The sequence below is a fragment of the Scylla paramamosain genome, chromosome 9, assembly GCF_035594125.1.
Source record: "Scylla paramamosain isolate STU-SP2022 chromosome 9, ASM3559412v1, whole genome shotgun sequence".
NCBI classification, from domain to species: domain Eukaryota; kingdom Metazoa; phylum Arthropoda; class Malacostraca; order Decapoda; family Portunidae; genus Scylla; species Scylla paramamosain.
This window is the reverse complement of record NC_087159.1, coordinates 28,717,242-28,739,445: the sequence shown is the minus strand read 5'-3', so window position 1 is coordinate 28,739,445 and position 22,204 is coordinate 28,717,242. Positions and strand designations below refer to the sequence as shown.

The following is a 22,204-nucleotide window of genomic DNA, read 5'->3' as shown; positions in this document are numbered from 1 at the left end:
AACCTACCATAGCTATAGACCCTCACCACATCTGCTTTTTTTTATGGCTTAATGCCATTTCTGAAACAGAGAGAGAGAGAAAGAGAGAGAGAGAGAGAGAGAGAGAATTATACGTTTACATAGCATAGAAAATACATTAAGGATATCTCTGATTTCAAACACAAGAGTTCGAGTCTCGTCAGCTATAATTGCATTAATTAAAAATACTTTTGTTCACATTTTACATCCGATCACATCCGTCATTTCACAAGTATTATCATATTTGAAAGGCGCATCTTCATAATGTTGTTATTCACAAAAATACTCAATCATCCCTGCAAGTTTTTCAGCGATTTTATTTTATATATTCATATATTTTTTATTTATACATTTTTATTTATTTTATTTTATTCAATTTATTACTTTGTTCTACCAAAACATGATATCAGATGTACAACCATCTAACATCACGGGCATTCCCAACGTCCATTTTGATAAAAGTTAAAATAGCACAAATCCATCCTGTTTACAAGTATATCATAAGATATATTTGTTATGTCTTCACATGCTAGGCATCCTCCCAGGCCCCTCTGGACACCCATACAGCACCACACTACATGTGACATTGGGGAATATTGAAAATGTGCTGGATTTTTCTTCTGCAAACTTTTCTAATAAAAATTATATTTATAAAGATTATATTTCAACTGGAAACTGTATCTCCATGAATGTTGTATTAAATAAATATTGATTAAAGGAAGAGATTATTAGTGTGCTTAGGAGGAAACGACCGGAGGTCAGGAGTCAGAGGTGTGTATTGAGGGCACACCAAAGGTGGAGACACCATGTGGATGTGGCAGTGAAAGGCCACATTCTTAGTTTTTGTTGCAATAATCCTCATTAACACAACTGAGTTTTTCGGGATCAAACAGATAATTGGTGCGGCAAAGTACTGCTGGAGCGTAGGTGTCGCCAAACTCCAAGCAGTCATAGTACTCAGGGAAACACACGCTTGGGCACTTGGCGAATTGTCCTCTTTCCAGACAGGTAAAGTTTTCAATGCAGCCATTGGCACCGATCACATTGCGACACATCGTGCGGCAGGGCGCTTCGGTCGAACACTGTCGTGAAACGACGTCGAAGTGTTCACCTTTGTCACAGGACGCAGAGTAAACCGGCACTCCCTCGTTGAGACACACGTAGTATCTGCGGCAGTCCGTAGGATCCGCCACCAGTCTGCCTTCATCACCGGGGAAACAGTAGCCGTGGCAGTGACAGCAAAGAGTCTCATCTGTCTGACACTTCTTTCCGTCAAAAAATGGCTTCTCAGGGGGACAGGTCTTTGGAAGGCCACTGTTGCCTTCGGCGTCACAAGCATAATAGGTCCCACAGTCATAGACTGAAGCAATCAGTGGATCACCTGGCTGGCAAGTGTAGTGGCACTCTCCTAGTTTAGGGACACAAGGGGGCTTGCATTCCTCCCCGTCCAGATCAGCTTCGCACATATGAGTCTGTGGGTTAAACTCTTGTCCATTCGGACATTCGAAGGGACTGTCCGTAAGCAGCTGATCATCTTTACAGTAGTAGAAGCGGTGGCAGTTGATGGGGTCATGGACCATGGTGATGCCAGTGCAGCCCTCGCAGCTTACTAGACACGCGTTTTGGTTGGTACAGGTCTGCGTGGAGGAGGCAGGAACCTAGAGAAGAAAGGGATTATAATGAGAATGACAGCACACACACACACACACACACACACACACACACACACACACACACACACACACACACACACACACACACACACACACACACACACACACACACACACACACATACACACAAACACACACACTTACAATGGCCAGCACCAACAGGAGGAACGATCGTGGATCCATGGTAGTGGGTGTGAGCAACGTGTTGCGTGAATGAAGCCGTACACGGTGAGTGAGTGCGATTAGCGGTGCCACAGACAGATAAACAGGCACTATATACCCAAGGTTCACCCCTTCTACTAGGAGGAGTACCATCAGGAACCTTTGACATATTTTCCCACAACTTGTATTTCGCAATCATGTACAACTTCCTGGGACTTACTTTTCTCACAGTAAAATGCGTCTCTTGTTTGAGTCTTATCTCTCATCTACCTCACTGCGTACTCAGGCACTGAAGATATTGTAAATGAAAGTGATAAGTGGAATCAGAAGTACCCAGTGGGTGATGTTTGAACTTTTCAAGAACCGTAAAGCAAACATCCCTAGTAACACAAACACAGATGACTTCATGTCACACAAGCAATCATATTTATCTGTTAAAAAATAGAAGAAAAGGAGAAAAATCGGAAGACGGGCTATGACAAAGTCATGCTCAGCGGAGCCACACGTGGCAGGTAATTCTTTATCAGTTCCGGTTTTGTGTAAAAAAGAATAAGCTGCCAAAACAGATGCCAGTACTGCTAACACTGTAGTGCTGCAGCCCCTATTGAAATGTGGCCTTAGCTAGCGTAATGATATTTCCTCATTTGATGTTGCCGCCATTTGGATCTGTCAGTTTATCGGTAAAAGGGATTTCCATTATTACTTTTTACAAAATACTGAGCGGCTTCTTGCTGTCGTGGGGAACAGCGATACCACGTTGGCTCATCCGCTGCTTACGTCATGGATGGTATGGTGGTGGTGGCATTCGCTATGGCTGCGCGTGTCCTCTGCGCTCATTCAGCCGTAATGTAGGTCACGGGAAATATGTGTGTGATACTCCTGATGTTACTTTTCCCATGCACACATGTATTCATTTCCTGTGTATATGATGACGCAGCGTTCACTCACCACTGTAGTCAGCTTTTAGGTTAACAATTAGGCTCTGAAGCCTATGAAGATTTCAATTTCTTTTTAGTTCCTTACCTATTGATTTAAAGTTATCTTTACTGTTTTTTTCAATAGGTCAGTAAGATGCTATACCTGACAGCATGACTGTGATAGGATTCCATTGTGCAACACCTGGCCACTTCCTAAGACTACAGCTGGGAAACACTATTTAGATAACTATTCTACACTAGTTATTAGTGGGAGAGAGGACCTAACGGGAAGGCTCCTCCCCACCCACCCATCCCTCCAGCAGAAACTGGCCGGAAATATGAAGTAATTGATATCATGTGGCACAGAAAAAAAAAAAAAAAACATGGAATCTGAGAAGATGGTTAGAAAAAGAGTTGTGGTCTATATCTACTTTTGTTTTTGGGGAGTGTGTATGTGCTTGATAGTTGTGTAGTGTGGTGCGTGCATAGCGTAGATGGAGGCACAGTGTGACTGTCGAGGTTTGGTGAGGCAGCCTTGCCTGGCGCTTTCAGGGGAGGCAGCAGTTAGTCAAGCCCCAGCGGTCACTTCAATGAATTTGTGTAGTTTCCCTTTAGGACGCTGTACACGCATTGATCCCTGATACGATGTACTTATAACTTTAAAGAGGATCAATAAACACAGCAAATACAGCTTGTCACAGATCGAAAGTAGTTGAAGTGATCGTTAACTTACGGCTGTCCCTGCGTAGTGGCATAGTGCGGTGCATTGTATAGCTATGTAGACACAGTGTAGAAATCTAGAGATGGCACGGCAGCCTTACCTGGTAGGAGGTTTGGGTGGAGGAGGTGGAAACCTTGAGAAACAGGTAGTATGGTGAGAATGACAGTACACACACACACACAGTGTTTTAGATTGTGAAAGGATTGGAATGAGTGGATAACGTAGTAACAGATGTCCAAATTGTCTAAAGAAAAGAATAATGATAATACATCTGATAGACAAATAGTTTTCAAATTTGGGCAGTGATACCTGGAATGGTTTGGAAGCACTGTCAAAGAATATTATAACCAGCCGAACAAAAAGAGATACAGACAAGACGACACAGCTTACTTTAATTGCCTCATACTTAGCACACACAAACACACTTACACCCACACACACTTACAATGGCCAGTACCAGCAGGAAGAACGCGCGGAAATCCATGGTGGTGGGTGAGTGAAGCCGTGGACGTAGAGTGAGTGAGTGTGAATAGCGGTGCCACTGATACATAAACTGCGGGTATGTTTATAAACCCAAGGTCCTCCCCAGCCCCTCTTATGACGTATTTTCCTCTGTTAAATGTAACCATGTACAACTTTCTGGTGTTGTGGTGTCTCAGAGTGAATTACGTCTCTTGTTCAAAGGCCACATTCTCGAAAGTTTAAGGCCTTGTCTTGCCTACTTTTGATAGTCTCCAGTGGTAGTTACCGAGGGTTTTCCAGAGTATTTTTACCATACCGCAATTTTTTTTTAATTAATATTTTAACTTACCATATTAGTTCCTTCTAATATTTTTTTTAGCGGGGTCATAATTATGACCGCGATGTTGCGGTGCCTCAACTCAAATCAATTAATCAACCATGATTATGGTGGTAGTTTAAGATAATATCAATGAAAAAATAAAGCCATGAAAACCGTGACTAATAATTTTTGTGATGGAATTCAGAGCTTTACAAAGTTCACCACAGGACAGGTAAAGAATATTGCTAAGTGCTGCAACATTTAGAGAGTCTACTCTGCTTTGGGTGCGTGGTGTGAAGAAAGGAACATTGGAGGTCGCCGTGATATAGTAGTAAGGCGTGCTCATGGAGCCTATGGGTCCTCAGGCGCCTGGCCTCGAATCCTAGCCAGAGTCAGAGGCTAAAGACTTTATTACACTTTGATGGTTTACACGTGGGCATCACTGCCACCATGACCCGCATTGCCACTATATCTCGCTCATCCCACTCACGCCCCTTCATCTCATTAACTTATCTCTCAAAGTGTAAAAATCTCGGTCATAATCGTCGAGATTCGAAGGTAACCACTCTCCTTCCACAAAAAAGCTTCTCATTCATCGCGAAAATAAGCATAGACGATGAGGCGGCGGCAGCAAAGGGAATGCAGATGACAGTCAACAAGCAGGGTGGCAGTAGGGACAGGATTCACAAACATTTTGCTGTCTTATTTACGCTACCGCCTATCAGGTTGTAGTGAATGATGTTAAGGTTCTGAGGGATGTCTTCGTGATTCTAGTAATGGTTTAACAAGGATTCAGAATCATTAATGGGAAAAGAAATCATGATAATCTGACTAATCACCTTTGTGGCCTTTGAAAGTAGGCCTAATGAGATAGCACAGCGATTAGGAATGCTGCCCTAAGACAATGGAGGCGGGGACCAAAGAACACCGCTCTTTAGTTCTGCTGGGCACCGACTTATTATCTGTTTATCTAATTATTTATTCAATATTTTTAGTAGGTGTTGGAGACGGAAGAGTTAGGAAGCGTGGGAGGTGGGAAGCGATGGGTGGAACTGTCAAGCTGAGTGATTAACAGAGGGTAGTGCATCTGAACTGTACTTGTTACCTTGACCTGTACTCGTGTTTATTTTATACTTAAGAAAAAAAAAAAAACGTAAATTTATATTTTAATGATTCTTGAACAGCTGTGTAGGAAGATAAGTCTTATGTTGAATTGTTGTACACATGTCTTTTTTCTATTATTATTATTATTATTATTATTATTATTATTATTATTATTATTATTATTATTATTATTATCATTATTATTATTATTATTATTATTATTATAATTTTTTTTTTTTTTCCTCAGCTTATGTTTGAACATTAAATATAACATATGCTTTGTCTTTGCAGTGTCGAAAACAAACATGGATGATATTTTCTTGTTTATTTATGAGAATTACAGGAAACCGATATATTTTGTTATAATCTACGTTGGTATACATTGTGTATATTGTTTCTTGCAAATTTTCCTTCTGGTTAAATAAGTAATGAGTATAAAGTAACATGTTCACAGCCCACATAAGACACCGTGGCTTCAGGCAAGGCGCGCCACAGAAAACACCACTGTCCTTCACTAAAAAATCATCTCCTCTCACAAAGAATCTATTGTAATAATCTCTTGAGGTCTGCCTCGTATCTAACCCTTTCAGTACTGCAGCATCAGACTCACTATACTTTGGATGCCAGTACCAGATTTCATTAAGTAGAGTGATATTTTTCATAATCAAGGAGCTAAAAATTATATCATCTTTGTACATCTGTGAGAATTGTTTTCCTCCTATCTGTCTCTGTTTTAGGAAGTTTGGAAAGTGTGATTGTGTAATGGATGGGTTAACCTTTCAGACGTGTTCCCGGTGGCTGGCGTCAGGCTGGACGGTTCTTCTGAGATGACTATTGTCTGCACCGCCGCAGCACACGGGACACCACCACAGCCACCATCACCACCGCCGCCGCCGCCGCCACCCCGACGATGGCTCCTCCTGTCGCGAAGTAAGCCTGGTGCTCAGTGGTCAGCCCCTTCTGCCCCGCCTTCTGCAGCCACGACACCTGAAAAACGATAGGTAACGTCAACTATCCAATATTGTTTTACATAAATTTTATCATCAGTTTCTATACTCATGAGTTCTTTTACTGGTTTGATCACCTTTTCTGTTAACATTCAGGGGACTGTTAAAGAGGTCATTGCATGGAAACACAGGAAAGAAGAAAAGGGGACTATCTTTGTCATTTCTATATCACAAAACTATTTCATAACAGACTGTAGCACAAAAAATATATATATATATACATATGCCTCAGAAAGTTCGTCTATCAGTAAATGAATTAAGACAAAAGATCATGTGAAGGTTTTGGATCATGAATTTCGTCGTGAGCGTCTGGAAAGAATGAAGACAGTTTCCAGACGCATCACTCTTAAGAGAAAAGGGAAGGTACTGGATCATGAATTTCGTCGTTGGATATAGGAAGACGAGAGAAAATGTGAAGGTTTTGGATCATGAATTTCAATGTTGAGTGTCAGAAGGGAATGGAGGCAGAGTCACGCTTGTACGTACCCAGCTGTCTTGCGGTACGGTGTGGTTGTTCGCCTGGGAAGTGGAGGACATGAGTCTGGAGGCGAAGGACTTCTTGGTGAGCCCCTTGGAGGTGAAGCCAAGGTCTGGGCATGGGCGAGAGGATAATAATAACAAAATTGTAGTTATGGTGTGGTAGTAGTAGTAGTAGTTGTTGTTGTTGTTGTCGTTGTTGTAAAAGTAGTAGTAGTAGTAGTAGGAGGAGTTGTAGGAGGAGGAGTTGTAGGAGGAGGAGGAGGAGGAGGAGGAGGAGGAGGAGGAGGAGGAGGAGGAGTAGGAGGAGGAGGGGAGAGAGAGAGAGAGAGAGAGAGAGAGAGAGAGAGAGAGAGAGAGAGAGAGAGAGAGAGAGAGAGAGAGAGAGAGAGTTTCATATATACGAGTACGTACATACATACATACATACATACATAAAGTACACAAAGAGATTAATAGATGAGAGTGAGAGAGAAAAAAAAAGCGGTGGGGAGAGAGAGGAGAAAGCATGAGCAGTGTATATTAGCAAGCGGCAAGACATAAAGACCTGTGAAAGTGCTGATGCATCTTCTTTTCATACCGCGATTACCACCATGAGAAAAAAAAAAAAAAAAAACACGTGAAATAGAAGAGCACTGCATGGAAGCAAAGAAAGTAGTGATTCGGAAATACGCTTCACGGACACAAGAGTTACGTAGTGTGCGTTAACTCTTTGATCATTGCACATCACGCTCCGATGAGATTTATTACTACTACTACTACTACTACTACTACTACTACTACTACAGAAGGAGTGATCGAGTAGCAGTTTAAATCTCTTAGTGAGTGTAGTGTTACTTCTTCCTAAATTAAATCATCTGTATTAATCCTTTCACTGCGATGTGCAATGATTCACACCACTAGAGCACTGTGTAGAATCTTTAGCCAGAACCTACAAGAAAGGGAAAGTGATTTAATGAATAAAACGTTCCAATAAATAGCCAATAAAATATTTAGAGGTGGCTGTTGATCAAAAGGAAGGTTCCAGTGCGGTTTTGCAGTAAGGAACCCTGTGTCGAATAGCAGTGAAAGAATTAAAAGAAATAATGAAGTAACGAGTGTCCTTCCGCCATTAGCGACTGAAACCTTCACTAAAAGGCTGAAGGTGAAAGAAAACGTGAGGTTCTTATTCAGAAACGCTTTTCTCTCACCACAACCATTTTCAAAGGCCTCACAGATAATTAATCCAGTTCTTAGAGTGTTTTTCCTCTTAATAAAGTAGAAATTTGGTTAATCTGTCACTAGAACCATATGAAACACCCTTAACAACCCGTGTCACTTCAATTAAAGCCTTTTGAAAGTACATATAGTCGAGGTAAGGGCAAGAGTCTTTCAGAATATGGACTTAACACTTACGGTGAAGAATAAAAGATGAAGAGGCCAGAGACACGCCTGCCCCGACACTGGCCAGCACAAGCAGCAATACCACGGCACCCACCAACACCTTGTTTCTGCGGAGAACTGACCATATGCCGCGAGCTTCATCCCTGTCAAGTATTTGTTCTTTCTCCTGGGAACTGTTCTTCTGGTTCTCTGTCACATACGGATCTCCCAGAATCTTCATCTTGGTCTCCATCTTGCAGTCAGCGTCTTCTTCTGTACGTCGACCCTTGATATGCATGTTTAGGTGCTGCAGCGGTGGTGTTTGTCCTGGTTTGTGTTGAACTTTGTTGGTTTAGGTCTCCGATTCACGTACTTACTGAAAGAAAAGATCCCACTGAAGGAAGAGATCATATTCCCAAAGGTTGCGGCGTCTTACAATTAGAGGTGCCGTAGCTGGAGACGTTTACTTTATAATGATTAGATGAACAGATGACTGAATGAATGAATAAATAAATAAATAAGTAATTAAACTAACAAATAAATAAAGAACACACACACACACACACACACACACACACACACACACACACACACACACACACACACACACACACACACACACACACACACACCTCACACGTATGATTCATGACCATGCTCTTCACCCACGACATATGTGATGAAAAATCGTAAAATGAATAAAAAAAAAAAAAAATGAATGCACTGAACGAGTAATCATCAGCGTCATTGGCATGAGTCACCGCCAGTAATGTTGTTTAGCTGTAGTACCGGGAGGCGTATTACCTTGAGTGGGGCAGTCACTGATCACCGAAAAGGTAGACTGAGAAATATATAGACTGAGTAGCTACAGACTGGTGGCCACAGTGAGGGACCTTGACACTAACGCGACCCCTTACCCACACGCACCTTGCCCTCTGTGTGTCAGTCCTGGACACGATGGATTGACCTCCGACCTATTGCAAAAAGTTCGAAGCTTTATCTCGAGTTTTAGACTACTTTTAACCCTTTCAGCATCAGAGACACTTTCCAAGTTTCACAAAATAATCAGGAAAGGAGTAAACGGAGGTATAATGCTAGTTGATGAGTAGCTAGAGGTAATTTTTAATGGCTTCGTTACAACAAAATCATCTTGAAGTCAGTACACTTTCATAACGGTATCTGGAGTGAAAGTGAGCTAATATCGTGGTACTCAAAGGTTTAACAGACTCTAGTGGAAGTCATTAGCGTTTATAGGATCATGTAACAAAGATTATACAACATCAATTAAAAAAAATTTGAGAACCCGACTGATAATGTTTCCTTGCGAAAGAACAAAATTTAGAAATACACGCCATCACAGTTGACAAGATCCAGCCTCTCCTTGCACTGCCTTTTGTATCTTTGTATTCTTCGTTATTATTCTTATATTTTGACACCGATATACAGAGAACAGTCTTTTTGAGATTGGGAAGGAAAGAAGCCAGTGAATTATGATTTATTTTCCTTGCCGAACTTCTTTTACTCTTGGAAAAACTGAAAGTTTACAGAATATAAAGAACCGGTTATTGAGAAATCCTTACCTCCTTCGTGGGTGTCGTCCTGATAACCAGTGAGACCCAGAGGAGAGGCCAGGGCGAGACTCCAATCATAACGGCGTAGTAGGACATAACTCTTCGTTCACCTTGTCTACTTTGTCCCACTCACACTGCCGCTGAGAGTCTGAAAGAAGCAGACCTGATTATATCCTACCGAAACCTTATGAATGACAGTATACGCACACATGCCATACTGTTTCCTTGGGTTTCGCCGTAAAGATCGGTTGCGTTTCAAAATGCGAACACAAGAGCAATCACCCTCCCATTGGCAACCTTGGTGGAAAGGGCTCAGGACGTGGGAACGTTGACCTAAGCAGCCAGGCAATCCGACCAGCTGCTGACTCCACATGTTATGGCCTCTGAGACGCTGCGTAAAAACATCAGCCGCTGAAAATTGTTGTCTCTAAATATATAAGGGTTTAATATCTTGTGTGACGATTATGCAGCAGCAACAGTATTACCAGTAGTAGTAGTAGTAGTAGTAGTAGTATGAGGAGAAGGAGGAGGAGGAGGAATTGGTTATTGTTGATGATGATAATGATGAATTTGGTGATAATAATGACCATCACTGGACTCCTGGGGTGTAGTACGGGAGGGGAGGGGCGGGGGGCACGAGACTGTCTCTTTCCACCGGGGGTCGACGGAGCTAAGATTGTGAATGATGTGTGTGTGTGTGTGTGTGTGTGTGTGTGTGCTGCTTTGTCTGGTCCACCCTGTGTGGGATTGCTAGCCAAGTGTATAGATAGAGAGACTATTATTATTATTATTATTATTATTATTATTATTATTATTATTATTATTATTATTATTATTATTGTTATCATTATTACTGTCATTATCATCGCTATCATCATCAGCAGCATGTTACTAGACATTGGAATTTATATTGAATTAACCAGCCTGGGCCCGTATTTTGTTACCTCATAAGGATTATATAGAAAGGCCACACATAAACAGTCGGATTCCCATGAGTGTTTTTCCAACTGATGACCCGCAAACCTTCCTAAACTATCACAGGAATCATGAAGACGACTTAGGAAGCCTCTATAACCCTCACTGCAGCAGTTAAAAGTAGTCAAGATAAGACGCCGAAACGTTTAGGAATGCGGTCCGTGTCTCGTCGCCGCCGCCGCCACCGCCGCCGCCGCCACGCAACAGGCAGGATGCAGACAGATCGATTCTACGTAGGTTATCTCATCTCACCAGGTTGCCCCTTAGTCAGTATGCATTGCTTTCCTGTTATATTGTAAGCAGTTTGTGAAGTATATGCAAGAAAACTAGTCACGAATTTATTTTTACAAGAACATTTTCCTTTGGGTATGTGTGAGCGTGTGTGTGTGTGTGTGTATGTGTGTGTGTGTGTGTGTGTATGTGTATAAAAGTCAAGCCGCACTAAGCTTGGTGTGGATGGAGGGCAAAGTCATGTGGTATTATGTAGGATTAAAACATTTCAGCCAGCTATCCTGCTTTATTGCGCTTTTTTTTATGGTATGCTGTAATTTCCTTACGAGAGAGAGAGAGAGAGAGAGAGAGAGAGAGAGAGAGAGAGAGAGAGAGAGAGAGAGAGAGAGAGAAGGGAGGGGGCTTAGGAATATATAAAGATGACATAAGAAAGTAAGTATTCATTCTGTCTGTCTTGGTTTTTCTTCTAAAAATCTCGATATTTCATTTCCAGGTAGGGAACATGTCGAACAACACACACACACACACACACACACACACACACACACACATAAAAAAAAAAAATTACTGATATTTATCCTAACAGATGGAAGTTATTAATGTTTCTCTCTCTCTCTCTCTCTCTCTCTCTCTCTCTCTCTCTCTCTGAGTGTGTTTTCATGTTTCAAGGATTCTGCATCAGCAGTGTGAAATAAAAAAAAATAAAAATAAAAAAATAAAAAAAATAAAAACACCCTTGAGAACCAGCAGCAGACAACTTACCTCTCTATATGGTCTTCGAAAATACCCACCCAATGAGAGAGAACAAAGCGTTTCAGAAAATACTCCCAATGAGAGAGAGGACAAAGCGCCTCGAAAAATACGAGCCATGCATATCTATATAAAGACAGTCGCCCTTTCAGTCTCTCACAGAAAACTGGAGCGTCATACCTTGGCCTTACAGACTGTAGCTTGGCAGGGCTGCATGCGTGCTTAAGACCCAAGGTGACAGCTATTTCCTTCTTTCTGCAAATGTTATCATGGTGCTCGAGCTTGTGGCGTGAGTCATACCCACAACACTCCTCCCCAGCCTCCCAGACTACCCAGAATACCGAGTTCTTTATGGTGAAATAGGAATGCACGACCGCTCACCACTACCGGAACTGTATTGACTGGGTTAGGGAGGCTCAGCAGTGCATCTCTACCTGTCTTCACTATACCTGTATTGATGTGTTTATGATATTGGTTCCATTTCTTGTCTCATGTTTTAATTCATTTTCTCGCTGTCTACTTAACATCGTGTATATTTATTACTGTTATCTCTTTCCCTGTTTTCCGCGTGTCAGGAGTTGTTTGGCGCCGCGTACAAACTCTTCGCAGCTGTTCCTGTCCATTGCATCTTCTGTTGCTTCCATTCCTTGCAACTCCGCCGCATGTCTATCTCTCCATCTCACTGTCTCAGCCATGAACCCTGGGGCAGGAAATTCCATTCAGTCTAAATCATCCTGTTATGGAAGGATTAATTGATTTTTGTCAAGATCTAGACTAATTTCAGCTGTATTTACTGAAGCTGCTGTGATTCCCTGGTGAATTATTTATACCGGAGGGAGAATTACTGCTTGTATGTGCAGGGCCGGGTTGGTGTTGCACAAGCCAGCTTAGTGATGAGGGTGTGCCGGCGAGAAGGTTGCCCTTCATGAATTTCATCACCATTTTATTATAATCATTCCCATTGTTTCCCTCTCTCTTTCCTTCTGTCCCTGTGCGACACTAGAGCAACTGCACTTTATTGGTGGTTTGTATGGCCCGTGTTTCATCCGATTCTTACGTAAAAATACACATAAGGTGTTGAAGTAACATGCCGTTGTATTTCCCCCCAAAGCGTCGGAAGGGTTGATTAAGCTCTCTCAACAAAGTTAACACACATGTTTCTGTGCTGCGTGTAGCTTCCAAGTCAATGTACTTTTGTGGGCCACGACAAACTCAGCGGTGTTAGTTTTTGGGCTGGGGACTGAGTAGTGTGTGGCAGTCCATATGTATGCGCCTGTGAATGCACTTTCTCAAGGACGAATGCGGGGGGCGGGGATCGGGGGAGCTCTGGGGGACATGCTGTCTCAGATTCCTTCCATTCGGTTCCCTCCTCTCCTCTCAAAAAGGTTCTAAAATTTATGGTCATACATGTCTTACTCTTCAAATATCCTGATTGTAGATCACACTACACGTGCATTAGTGCTGCAGTGTTCGTTATGTAAGCTGTACCGCAGCGACGGTCTCGTGTATGTATATTGGTTGGCCATCATTCCCATCTGTAAATCCTTGAACCATCCCACATGTTTCTCATCCTAACTTCTCGACGGCAGGTAGACCAGACAGGTATTTCCTTGGCGACAGAAATAGCACCTACGCAGACACTATTTTGTGCCTGTAAAAGTTATCACATTACTATTATATAAGATTTAGTAGAGGCATGATAAACAAACGTGCATAATGGAGCTGTCATATACATTATAACTGCGGTAATCTTCTTTGGTTTCTGAATTTCATAAGGTTGGAGTAATTTAAGTTTACTCTGAATGCGACTTATTTCAGATGTAACATGCTAACTTTGATCTCTGATATAAGCTTCAGTGTGTAATGATGGTGCTACATGCAGGTATTTGTTCCTCATTTGTTACTAAGCCGCGGAAACTGGGGGCAGATCTAAACCGGACTAACTTTTTTTTGTTTGACGATCGCTCTGTCGGTAACAGATACTAAGCCGCATTACTGTAGGCAGCTTTTATCTACGTTAACTGAAACGGAAATGATTCCCATAACAATGACAGATTTATTGCTGTGGATGTGACTTTTACAAAGAAAAACAAAAGTTTGAGATGAGCCTTGACATTGATAACTCCATGTAGGTCTACACACACACACACACACATGGACTGACGGGTGCATTCCTAAAGTCGCCCACATATGCCCGAGTGACCCGTCTCTGACAAGAACAACAGCAACATGTATTCACCTTGAGGCTGCAGAGTGAGTAGCCAGCATCACCTTTCCCGCCACACTACTGCACCTCATCATACCAGCCACACGCCACCAATAAACCACACAGAAACATCAGATAAAGACGAAAATAAACGGAGGACAATTACATATTACCGAAGAGAACTCATATACACATGCAGACATACTCATTCGTACAGAGGGAAATAAAAGGGGTGGTTTGTACATCTGGGAATACTTGGCACGCCTCTGTTTACGTCGCGGCTCAGACAGACAGACAGACCGCCAGCAGGATACCTCACCTCACCTAGTCCTAGTCCTGCTCAGCATCCTACACCCTCTCCACCAGGTCTGTCTACCTACATCCCACCCCCTCCTCCACACCCCACCCTAAAACAAGTTGCCGATTATTAATAAGGTGATTTGAGCGCTGTAGTTAATTTTGTTGTGCAGTATTTTATTGGTATTACTTCAGAATTAATCCCGTCTCACTGCAACGGGCGAAACCTTGCATTTTTTGTTTCCACATACACTATATATTTTCATTGTGAAGTGAATCAGAAGTGTCATTCAGTAGTTTTATTTCTTATCTCACTCGCATTGCACAACAATCTTGGGGTCATGGTGGGGATTCCGGGGAAAGCGAAAACTAATAAATACCACTGATTAGGAGGAGACTTCAGCTCCCTATATCCCCCTAAAGTCACCGAAATTACTGCATGTCAGTCCCTTGGTCACGTGACAGTGACTGGCCTTTCAAAATCAAATTTAACCGGATGTTAACCTTTTAATCTGTTTGGAGTGGCTTTCAGTGATGTAATTTTTTTCTCTCTCTCCCACTCTCCGGCGGGTGATGTGCGTACGTACAGCTTTTAGGACAGTAATGATAGTGAAATACAGATAGTGGTGTGCACGGGCTGTTCATTGTGTGAAACGAGTTATAATAATTTTATAGTCATTACAATTGCTGGTAATTATAATTTTCTTTATGAGGTGAGGTAGGAGGTTACATATGGCTGTTTGGTCAGATTGATGTAGAGATGGGTATTATTTTAGATTTACACCATCATACTCTACAATATTGGGAATGTTATTTTTCTAGAGCTCCATAAATATTGATGGCATTGACTTATTTAACCATTGCCAAGGAAAAATAGTCTTATCTGCCATAGTAAGATGGACAAACTTTATTGAATTTGTGATTACTTTTCCTAAATCTGACATTCTTATCCTGACCAAACTGAAGCATGATCTCATCCAACCTGTACAGAACCCATGTGTCAGTGCAGGTTGCCTCTGAGCCAGTCAGTCTTTTCTGCCTATCACCAGACTCAGCATCACCCACTCGATTATGTACTTTGAACATAAAACTGTGTACCCCTAATTCATTATGCCAGTTCCCTCCTGATATCTTAACAGGCAGTTGGCCATGAAATGTACCCTAAGGCACTGGTCTCTCCCTGAAGGTGTGATGGCAGACTCCCAGGCAGCAGTGACTGAGGCGGCTGTGGCAGGTGAGGCGGCAGCTCCTGTGAAGGCTCCTGAGACCGACACACCAAAGCCAGGCGAGGGAGGAACAAGTGAGTGTACTGGAGTGTAATGCAGAACTAGAAAAAGCATTCTTATCTGAAGACAAAACAAATTGTGTATACTTTGTGCATGGGATTACTTTGCGCATGTGCATATGGTTAGTCACAGAAATGCTGAAAGCACCTGGGGATCTAGTAAATGCTACTGTATGTGAAGTCATCTGATAGTGTTTGAGTTGGTGTGTTCATGTCACCTCTGAGATCTCCCAGGTTCAATTTCCTGGTCAGGTAGAGACAACAGGGGTTGTCTCCTTTCATGGTGTAGGTATCCTAAGCCAGCAAGGCATGGCATGTGAACCACCATATCTAGCCATCTAAAAAGGTCCTTACCTTTGCAGCGTATTCACATAGACTGATGATGATGATGAGGATCTAATATGGATGCACTGTGATACTTTGATATGGATGCATTGTGCTTGTTGAAGTGCACCATTGTGAATACACTATGAAGGAACAGATGATGCCTTGAATAGATATAACTATAGATGCTATGGTAATGAAGGTATGGAAAGCATTGTGGAAGGGTTTATCAAGGAGGCAGTATGCAGTATGTGTCTAGACTACTGGTGCAGTATTCATTGTATGACATGCAAGTTAAACATTTAGAAAAGAAAAAAAGAACTCCTCCTTATTTTTGTTGATCCTGCAGTAAGATACGAAGCAAAGAGGGCAAGCAGATTCTTTGAAAGTTAGAGATTGAAATAAGGTTATTTAAGAGTAAAAGCTATTGTATGTAGATGCTACGATACAGGTGAGAGTGACAAGGGAACTGAGCAATAAATTTTCTGTAAACAAAGATGTGTATCTTGAGGTTTTTATTTATTTACTTATTTATTTATTTTATTTATTTATTTATTTATTTATTTATTTATTTATTTATTTATTTATGTTCACTATTATTCCTGAAGCTTGGTGTTACAAATTTAGGTTATGAATTAATGTGAGGTGCATTGTACAAATAATTTTGTAATGCAGAATCCAAAACACCAAGGATAAATGCATATAAAACAAAGATCTTGATTCCATGTGTGAAAAATGTTTGGCATTGTAATAACTGAATGTGCTTGGCTGTGCTTGGACTGAAAGAAAGATGTGGAATTAGATGAATATGCAGTAAATAGGAGAGGTGGTGGGAGAGGAAAACAAAAACAAGTTGGTGTAAGTGACTAGTATGTATAGATAAGTTTTCTTATTTGGAGATTATTATTTGGATGAGAGACAGTTCAAGTGCTTACATAGTGGTGAGAAATGGAAGTGAATGGAGGAAACTGTTGCCTCTTTGATCCAGTGGATGCTGTGTGAGGCTGGGGCCTGTAGTACTACATGCTAATCAAACATGAGTAGTGAATGGGGACAGTATCCATAGATTAAGATAAAAGGAGATGAGGGTGGTTGGATGGATGTGTAGTGTGTCATCAGTGAAAAACTAATTGTAAACTGCAATTATGTATATATGATTTTCTATTTTCTTGACAGTTTGATAATTTCTCAACTGATGCATTATTTAAATGACCTTTTGTAGAGTCCAAGGAGTTTGAAGGAGCCATTGGAGGAATGAGGGATCCCAGCAATGTTGAGGAGGAAGAAAGTGATGAAGAAGAATATGATGATGAAGACTTGGAGGACGATGATGAAGATGAGGATGAGGATGATGAAGACCATGAAGGATTCATGAGTATGCTTCAAAACTTTATCATGAACAAACTGGACCTGAGTGACCATGGTGAAGTCGAAAAAGTAAGTCATTTGTTTACATAAATATATGTAAATATTTTGTCAAAGTTTTATGTTAATATATTGGAGACATTGATAGAAAAAGGTTTCCCTATGTTTTATCCATCTATCTAGATTTCTATTTATCTCCTCTTGGGAGTGTCCCCCTGAAGAGGGTGGCCATGATTGAAAAGATTCCATTTCTCTGTATCAAACACTCCCTTCTAACTGGTTCATTAGTACTGCTTTCACATTCATTCATCTTATCTTTCCATATTAAACTCTTCTGATATACACACTATAGAATTGATCTGCCACTCTCAGGTTCCCTTTCACTCTCTGTGAGCAAGATGGTGTCATCCAATATTATAGAAGACATGCTGCCACAGGCCATTCCACTCCATACTACCTTAGCCTTGTATCATCATTTCCTTCTTTAGCTTTCATCTTCCTCACACAACCATCCATTGAAGTGTTAGGCAACTATGGAGACACCCCACATCCTTATCCCAGTTCTACTCGTATTGCAGCATTCTGTTCAAACTTTCCCTCCACTCTCTCACAAACACTTGTATAAGCTGTTGTAACTAAATGTATGTATGATGTATGTTTTAATGTTTTTCCTGTAGAATTTGTGTGCATGGGGGGTTCATCCAGAGGGAAAGAGATAAAATAGTATATTTGATTGTTTTGAACATACCTTGTGCAGAAACGGTAAAAATGAACATTTTGTAGGTATTGGAGGAAGTGACAGTTGAAGGAGTTGTGAAATACATCAAGAGTGGAAAGTGCAAGAACATTATTACTATGGCTGGTGCTGGCATCTCCACCTCTGCAGGTTTGATGTGGATGTATTTGTATATAAATGGAACTTGAATGGCTTACTACCTTTATTTTAAGATTGAGATTTTTACATGATAGAAATACTCAGTAAATCCCCTCCAAATGTCAGTAATTTGTGAAGACAAAGTGCACTGCAAAATAGTTTGACAACATAAAGAATGAATGGGGGGAAAAATAGATCTTTCAGACTTGCAGTTTTAGATTTTATCTCATGTTTTTGGTGTGGAGAGTCACTGCTGCAGACTTGTAACTTATTGTTATTGGTATCAGGTTTTGACTTCATTGGTAGTCAGTGTTGTGTGTTAGTTCTTGTTAGTGTGGTGTGTTCAGTGATGGATAATCCCATAGGTTCAATAACTTTAAAATATATGTATGTATAAAATAACTAACAAAAGTAGTTTAACCTATTTTTTGTGTGCATGATAACACTAGATCCTTCACCTTGTCACCAGGTATCCCAGACTTCCGTTCACCGGGCACGGGACTATACAACAACCTAGAGAAGTACAACCTGCCCTTCCCTGAGGCAATATTTGACATTGAGTTCTTCAAAAGCAACCCCAAACCTTTCTTCGTGCTGGCTAAGGATCTGTACCCTGGTGCCTTCAACCCCACACCTAGTCATTGGTTCATTCGACTCCTCCACGAAAAGGGAATCCTCCTTCGACATTACACACAGGTACATGGTAGTGTGTTCCTTGTGATGAGAGTTGCACTTGTATGCTCGGTGCTGGTGTTGAATGGAATGGCCTGTGTGGGAAATGGCTGCAGCACTTGCCTTGGCTGCTCTGCTGCAGGAGCAGGTTCACTACCTCACAACCCTGGCCAGCTCCTTCACTCTTCTCAGTCAGGCAAATAGTAATAATGTGACCTATTCTATTCCCCAGGAAAAAAAAACTTATTGCTGGAGATTAAATTACATAACATATAGCAGAATATTAGAGAAGGAAAGCCATGATGAAGATCAATTATTTTATATTTATTTATTTACTTATATTTTTTCACAGAACATTGACACACTGGAACACATTGCTGGCTTACCAGCTGAGAAAGTGGTGGAGGCTCATGGAACCTTCCGCACTTCCCACTGCATTGCTTGCCGCAAGGAGTACAGCCAAGACTGGATGAAGGGTAGGACTCGTGTTGTGCATCACGTGGCCATAATTTTGATAATATTTTATTGCTTATTCATAAACTTTGATACTGTACTTAAAGATTCAAATACATGAAAATACAGGTACTTCAGGAAGTCCTCGTATGTACATACATATATCTTAGCACTTGTAAAATTACACAAAATTTTCATTATGTTTCAGAGGAAATTTTCAAGGACAACATACCAACATGTGAGGAGTGCAGTGGCCTTGTCAAGCCAGATATTGTGTTCTTCCGGGAGAGCCTGCCCACCAGGTTCTTCCAGTTGATGCAGACAGACTTCCCCAAGTGTGACCTGCTGCTGATCCTGGGCACTTCCCTCACTGTGCAACCTTTTGCCATGCTCATCAACAAGTGAGTCTTTCCTGAACTGTAGTGTTCTGCTGAATCTTCTAATCTTCATAACTTTTTTTGCTGCCAAAGTTTCCCTGTGACCAGTTTTGTAACAGAAATAAGGATTTTGTTCAGAAAAATTTGGCAGGCAGTTGTTATTCTAGGAATTAATGTATATTTTATTTTTCATTGTTCCATCAGACCTTCCAAACAAATGGTGAGGCACATATGACAAGCAGAATGCTTGAGTGCTCTCTTATTTTATGAATCCATAGAATTTCTTATACACAATGTAACATTCCTGTAGAGTGAGGAAGAGTTGTTGTATGTGAGATGAATGGAGAGCAGTTGTGCCAGGTGATAAGGGGGTAGGTCTTTTTGTGGTGTGCCAGGAGTAAGTCAGTCCTGTTGTGAAAAATTGCTGAAAGGCATTTTGTAATGCTGTTATAGTGTTTTCTGAAGTCAGTATAACATTTACACCAGAAATCACATACAATATTGAACCCAACAGTGTGCCATCCTCTTGTCCACGGCTTCTCATCAACCGAGAGAAGGCGGGTGCTATGGATCCCATGATGGCCATGCTGCAGGGCATGCTGAGCAGCAGTGGCTTGGCCCTTGACTCCCCAAGGAACATTAGAGATGTGGCCTTGCTAGGAGACTGTGATGATGGCTGTGTAAAGCTGGTGGACATGCTGGGTTGGAAGGTGAGTCTGGTTAACTTTGTAAGTTAACCTTTTCTTAAACTTCAAGTTGAATGCTGAAGCATATCTCTCATGAAGATGCTGCATGCATGTGTGCTTATAATTTCTCCACAGGTATCAATTTGTCCTTATGAGATCATTGCTGTCACGTGATTGAAGTTACCACTGAGTTGCCAAGTGCCTTGTGAATAATTTTGAATCAGTTAAAGTAATAAGTGACTAGAAAAGTATGTCTTATAATATTATTTTGTTTAAATGTGTTTATTTTTCAGGAGGACTATGAGAAACTGTTCACCCCTCCTAAGAAAGCTGAAAAGACTGAGGAATGAAGTGCCTGGCTGGTGTGGCAAGATTCAGTTTTTGAGATGGAGGAAATACACGTGATCAGTTTTGCAGTCTCTTAAGAAAACACAATGTTCCTCAGAGGCAGTACCTATTTTGTAGCTTGCCATGACCAGGGTGTGTGTAGAAGTAATGTAGAACAGGGCATTGCATCTATGGTTGTAGGTCAGTTATATATGAATATTGAAGCATTATATACTCTCTCTCTCATCCTCTGTGTGTTGCTTGGGACAGTATTATATCTTGTTTGGGCTGTGTTGCTTTGACCATTGTTATGGTTTATGGGGCATTTGTTATCTTTCGGTTTCCTTAATTTTCGGTGTGTGCTTATGAGGTGTTGTCAACTGCTTTGCTATAATTGCTATAGTATTGTTTTTGTCATTGATTTTTCCCTTTTTTTCTCAAACTCTTATACTGTCCTTCTTGATAAGTTTCATGTGCCTCTTTTCTATCAGGAACTTCCATGTCTTGGAGTGTGTCCTGTATTATTCATATGTTATATGATTCTTTTCTCTCCCCAACTCAAGCAGTCTCTGTTTTTTGAAAATATGTCTTCATAGTCTTACTCTTGTATAGATTTTTATTACATATTTCCTTTCTTTCCCTTACATTCCCCAAGATCATTCATTTCATTCTTCATGAATGAATGCTTTGAAACTTGTATATTGTTTTGTTGGTATTCTTTTAGGCCAGTGTTTTATTAACATAATTCTCAAGAATTCCATCTGTTCTCTTTTCAATAATCTTGCTCTTCTTTCAGTAGAATGTTGTCTTTATACTCTTAAGCTCATTCTCCTCTTGTTGAGGACATGGGTGTGGCAAGCCGTGATATACATCTATATTGGATCTGCAGCCTTAGCTTTACCCGTCTACAGGTGGCAGCCATTGCTTGGGTGGTGTGGCCTCGGCCCAGTAGTGGTGACTGGTCTGTGGGAGAGTAGTTATTGCATACGAAGTGTTGCAATAATGAATTTTGAATGATATTATTTGGTCCATGAAAAATATATACTTATAGGCTATGTTTTATAAATATTTATTGGTTTATATGATCTAAATTAAAAGAATTTTTGTATAGATGTTGATGTTAGGATATGAATAATAAATTGTTTGAAATCCTTTGATATTATGAGCTCCTTCCTGTATGAGTAAGGTAAAGTAGACTTGAGACAGCAGTGGATTACATCATGTGAACCATTGTTCCCTTGGTGTGGTGCAAATGTTCTTGACTTGAGTTCCTTGCCTCTATCAGTGAGCTGAACCTGTTAGTTACAATAGGTGTTTATAGTTGGCAATGTGAACCTTGTTCTTCATCCAAACCTGTAAGCTAATAGTACTGATTTATATTTGAAGTTCTGGATGCACATTTAAATTTTTTCATTAAGTTAAACATACTAAAATCAAAGAATAATTTGAGTGTTAGAACACTTAAAACATTCATTGGAATTCAATGGGATTATCAGTGTTAAGGTTTGCCCAGTGTTGGACAGTGTTCAACAGGCAAACACTGTCACCATGCTCTGTTCCAGTACACATTCTGGGAGGGTAAGTGGCAG

The 22,204-nt window shown here is 40.9% G+C and overlaps 3 protein-coding genes across 5 annotated transcripts; 1 reads left to right on the top strand and 2 right to left on the bottom strand.

The window, feature by feature from the left end:
• Positions 1 to 167: 167 nt before the first annotated feature.
• Positions 168 to 1,993, bottom strand: LOC135103829 (uncharacterized). Its single transcript, XM_064010634.1, has 2 exons — positions 1,836 to 1,993; positions 168 to 1,676 (listed from the first exon to the last, which is right to left on the bottom strand). The coding sequence occupies exons 1-2, from the start codon at positions 1,872 to 1,874 to the stop codon at positions 855 to 857; spliced, it is 861 nt and encodes a 286-aa protein (XP_063866704.1). The 5' UTR covers positions 1,875 to 1,993; the 3' UTR covers positions 168 to 854.
• Positions 1,994 to 5,686: 3,693 nt separating this feature from the next.
• On the bottom strand, positions 5,687 to 12,084 carry LOC135103830 (uncharacterized). 2 transcript variants are annotated; one of them, XM_064010635.1, is made up of 5 exons: positions 11,930 to 12,084; positions 9,803 to 9,941; positions 8,256 to 8,598; positions 6,870 to 6,973; positions 5,687 to 6,363 (listed from the first exon to the last, which is right to left on the bottom strand). In XM_064010635.1, exons 3-5 carry the CDS (start codon positions 8,518 to 8,520, stop codon positions 6,208 to 6,210), a joined length of 525 nt encoding a protein of 174 aa, XP_063866705.1. In that variant the 5' UTR covers positions 8,521 to 8,598; positions 9,803 to 9,941; positions 11,930 to 12,084; the 3' UTR covers positions 5,687 to 6,207. The 2 variants fall into 2 exon arrangements, with proteins under 2 accessions (XP_063866705.1, XP_063866707.1); XM_064010637.1 differs by lacking the exon at positions 11,930 to 12,084 and having other exon boundaries at positions 9,803 to 10,049.
• A 2,048-nt stretch (positions 12,085 to 14,132) lies between these two features.
• LOC135103828 (NAD-dependent protein deacetylase sirtuin-2-like) lies at positions 14,133 to 21,767 on the top strand. Of its 2 annotated transcripts, none has more exons than XM_064010632.1 (9): positions 14,133 to 14,321; positions 15,439 to 15,552; positions 17,084 to 17,298; positions 18,010 to 18,112; positions 18,570 to 18,796; positions 19,125 to 19,248; positions 19,434 to 19,626; positions 20,117 to 20,312; positions 20,582 to 21,767. In XM_064010632.1, the coding sequence occupies exons 2-9, from the start codon at positions 15,444 to 15,446 to the stop codon at positions 20,636 to 20,638; spliced, it is 1,224 nt and encodes a 407-aa protein (XP_063866702.1). In that variant the 5' UTR covers positions 14,133 to 14,321; positions 15,439 to 15,443; the 3' UTR covers positions 20,639 to 21,767. The 2 variants fall into 2 exon arrangements, with proteins under 2 accessions (XP_063866702.1, XP_063866703.1); XM_064010633.1 differs by having other exon boundaries at positions 14,244 to 14,390.
• The last annotated feature ends 437 nt before the right edge of the window (positions 21,768 to 22,204 follow it).

What these genes read in the sequence shown, in the direction of transcription:
- LOC135103829 (XM_064010634.1), bottom strand. Translation starts at nt 1,874, where the DNA reads ATGGATCCACGATCGTTCCTCCTGTTGGTGCTGGCCATT. An exon ending in TCCTGTTGGTGCTGGCCATT is followed by an intron (nt 1,677 to 1,835) that starts GTAAGTGTGTGT and finishes TTTCTTCTCTAG; the next exon opens with GTTCCTGCCTCCTCCACGCA.
- LOC135103830 (XM_064010635.1), bottom strand. Translation starts at nt 8,520, where the DNA reads ATGCATATCAAGGGTCGACGTACAGAAGAAGACGCTGACTGCAAGATG. An exon ending in TTCATCTTTTATTCTTCACC is followed by an intron (nt 6,974 to 8,255) that starts GTAAGTGTTAAG and finishes GCCCATGCCCAG; the next exon opens with ACCTTGGCTTCACCTCCAAG. An exon ending in CCGTACCGCAAGACAGCTGG is followed by an intron (nt 6,364 to 6,869) that starts GTACGTACAAGC and finishes ATCGTTTTTCAG; the next exon opens with GTGTCGTGGCTGCAGAAGGC.
- LOC135103828 (XM_064010632.1), top strand. Translation starts at nt 15,444, where the DNA reads ATGGCAGACTCCCAGGCAGCAGTGACTGAGGCGGCTGTGGCAGGTGAG. An exon ending in GCCAGGCGAGGGAGGAACAA is followed by an intron (nt 15,553 to 17,083) that starts GTGAGTGTACTG and finishes GACCTTTTGTAG; the next exon opens with AGTCCAAGGAGTTTGAAGGA. An exon ending in TCCTTCGACATTACACACAG is followed by an intron (nt 18,797 to 19,124) that starts GTACATGGTAGT and finishes ATTTTTTCACAG; the next exon opens with AACATTGACACACTGGAACA.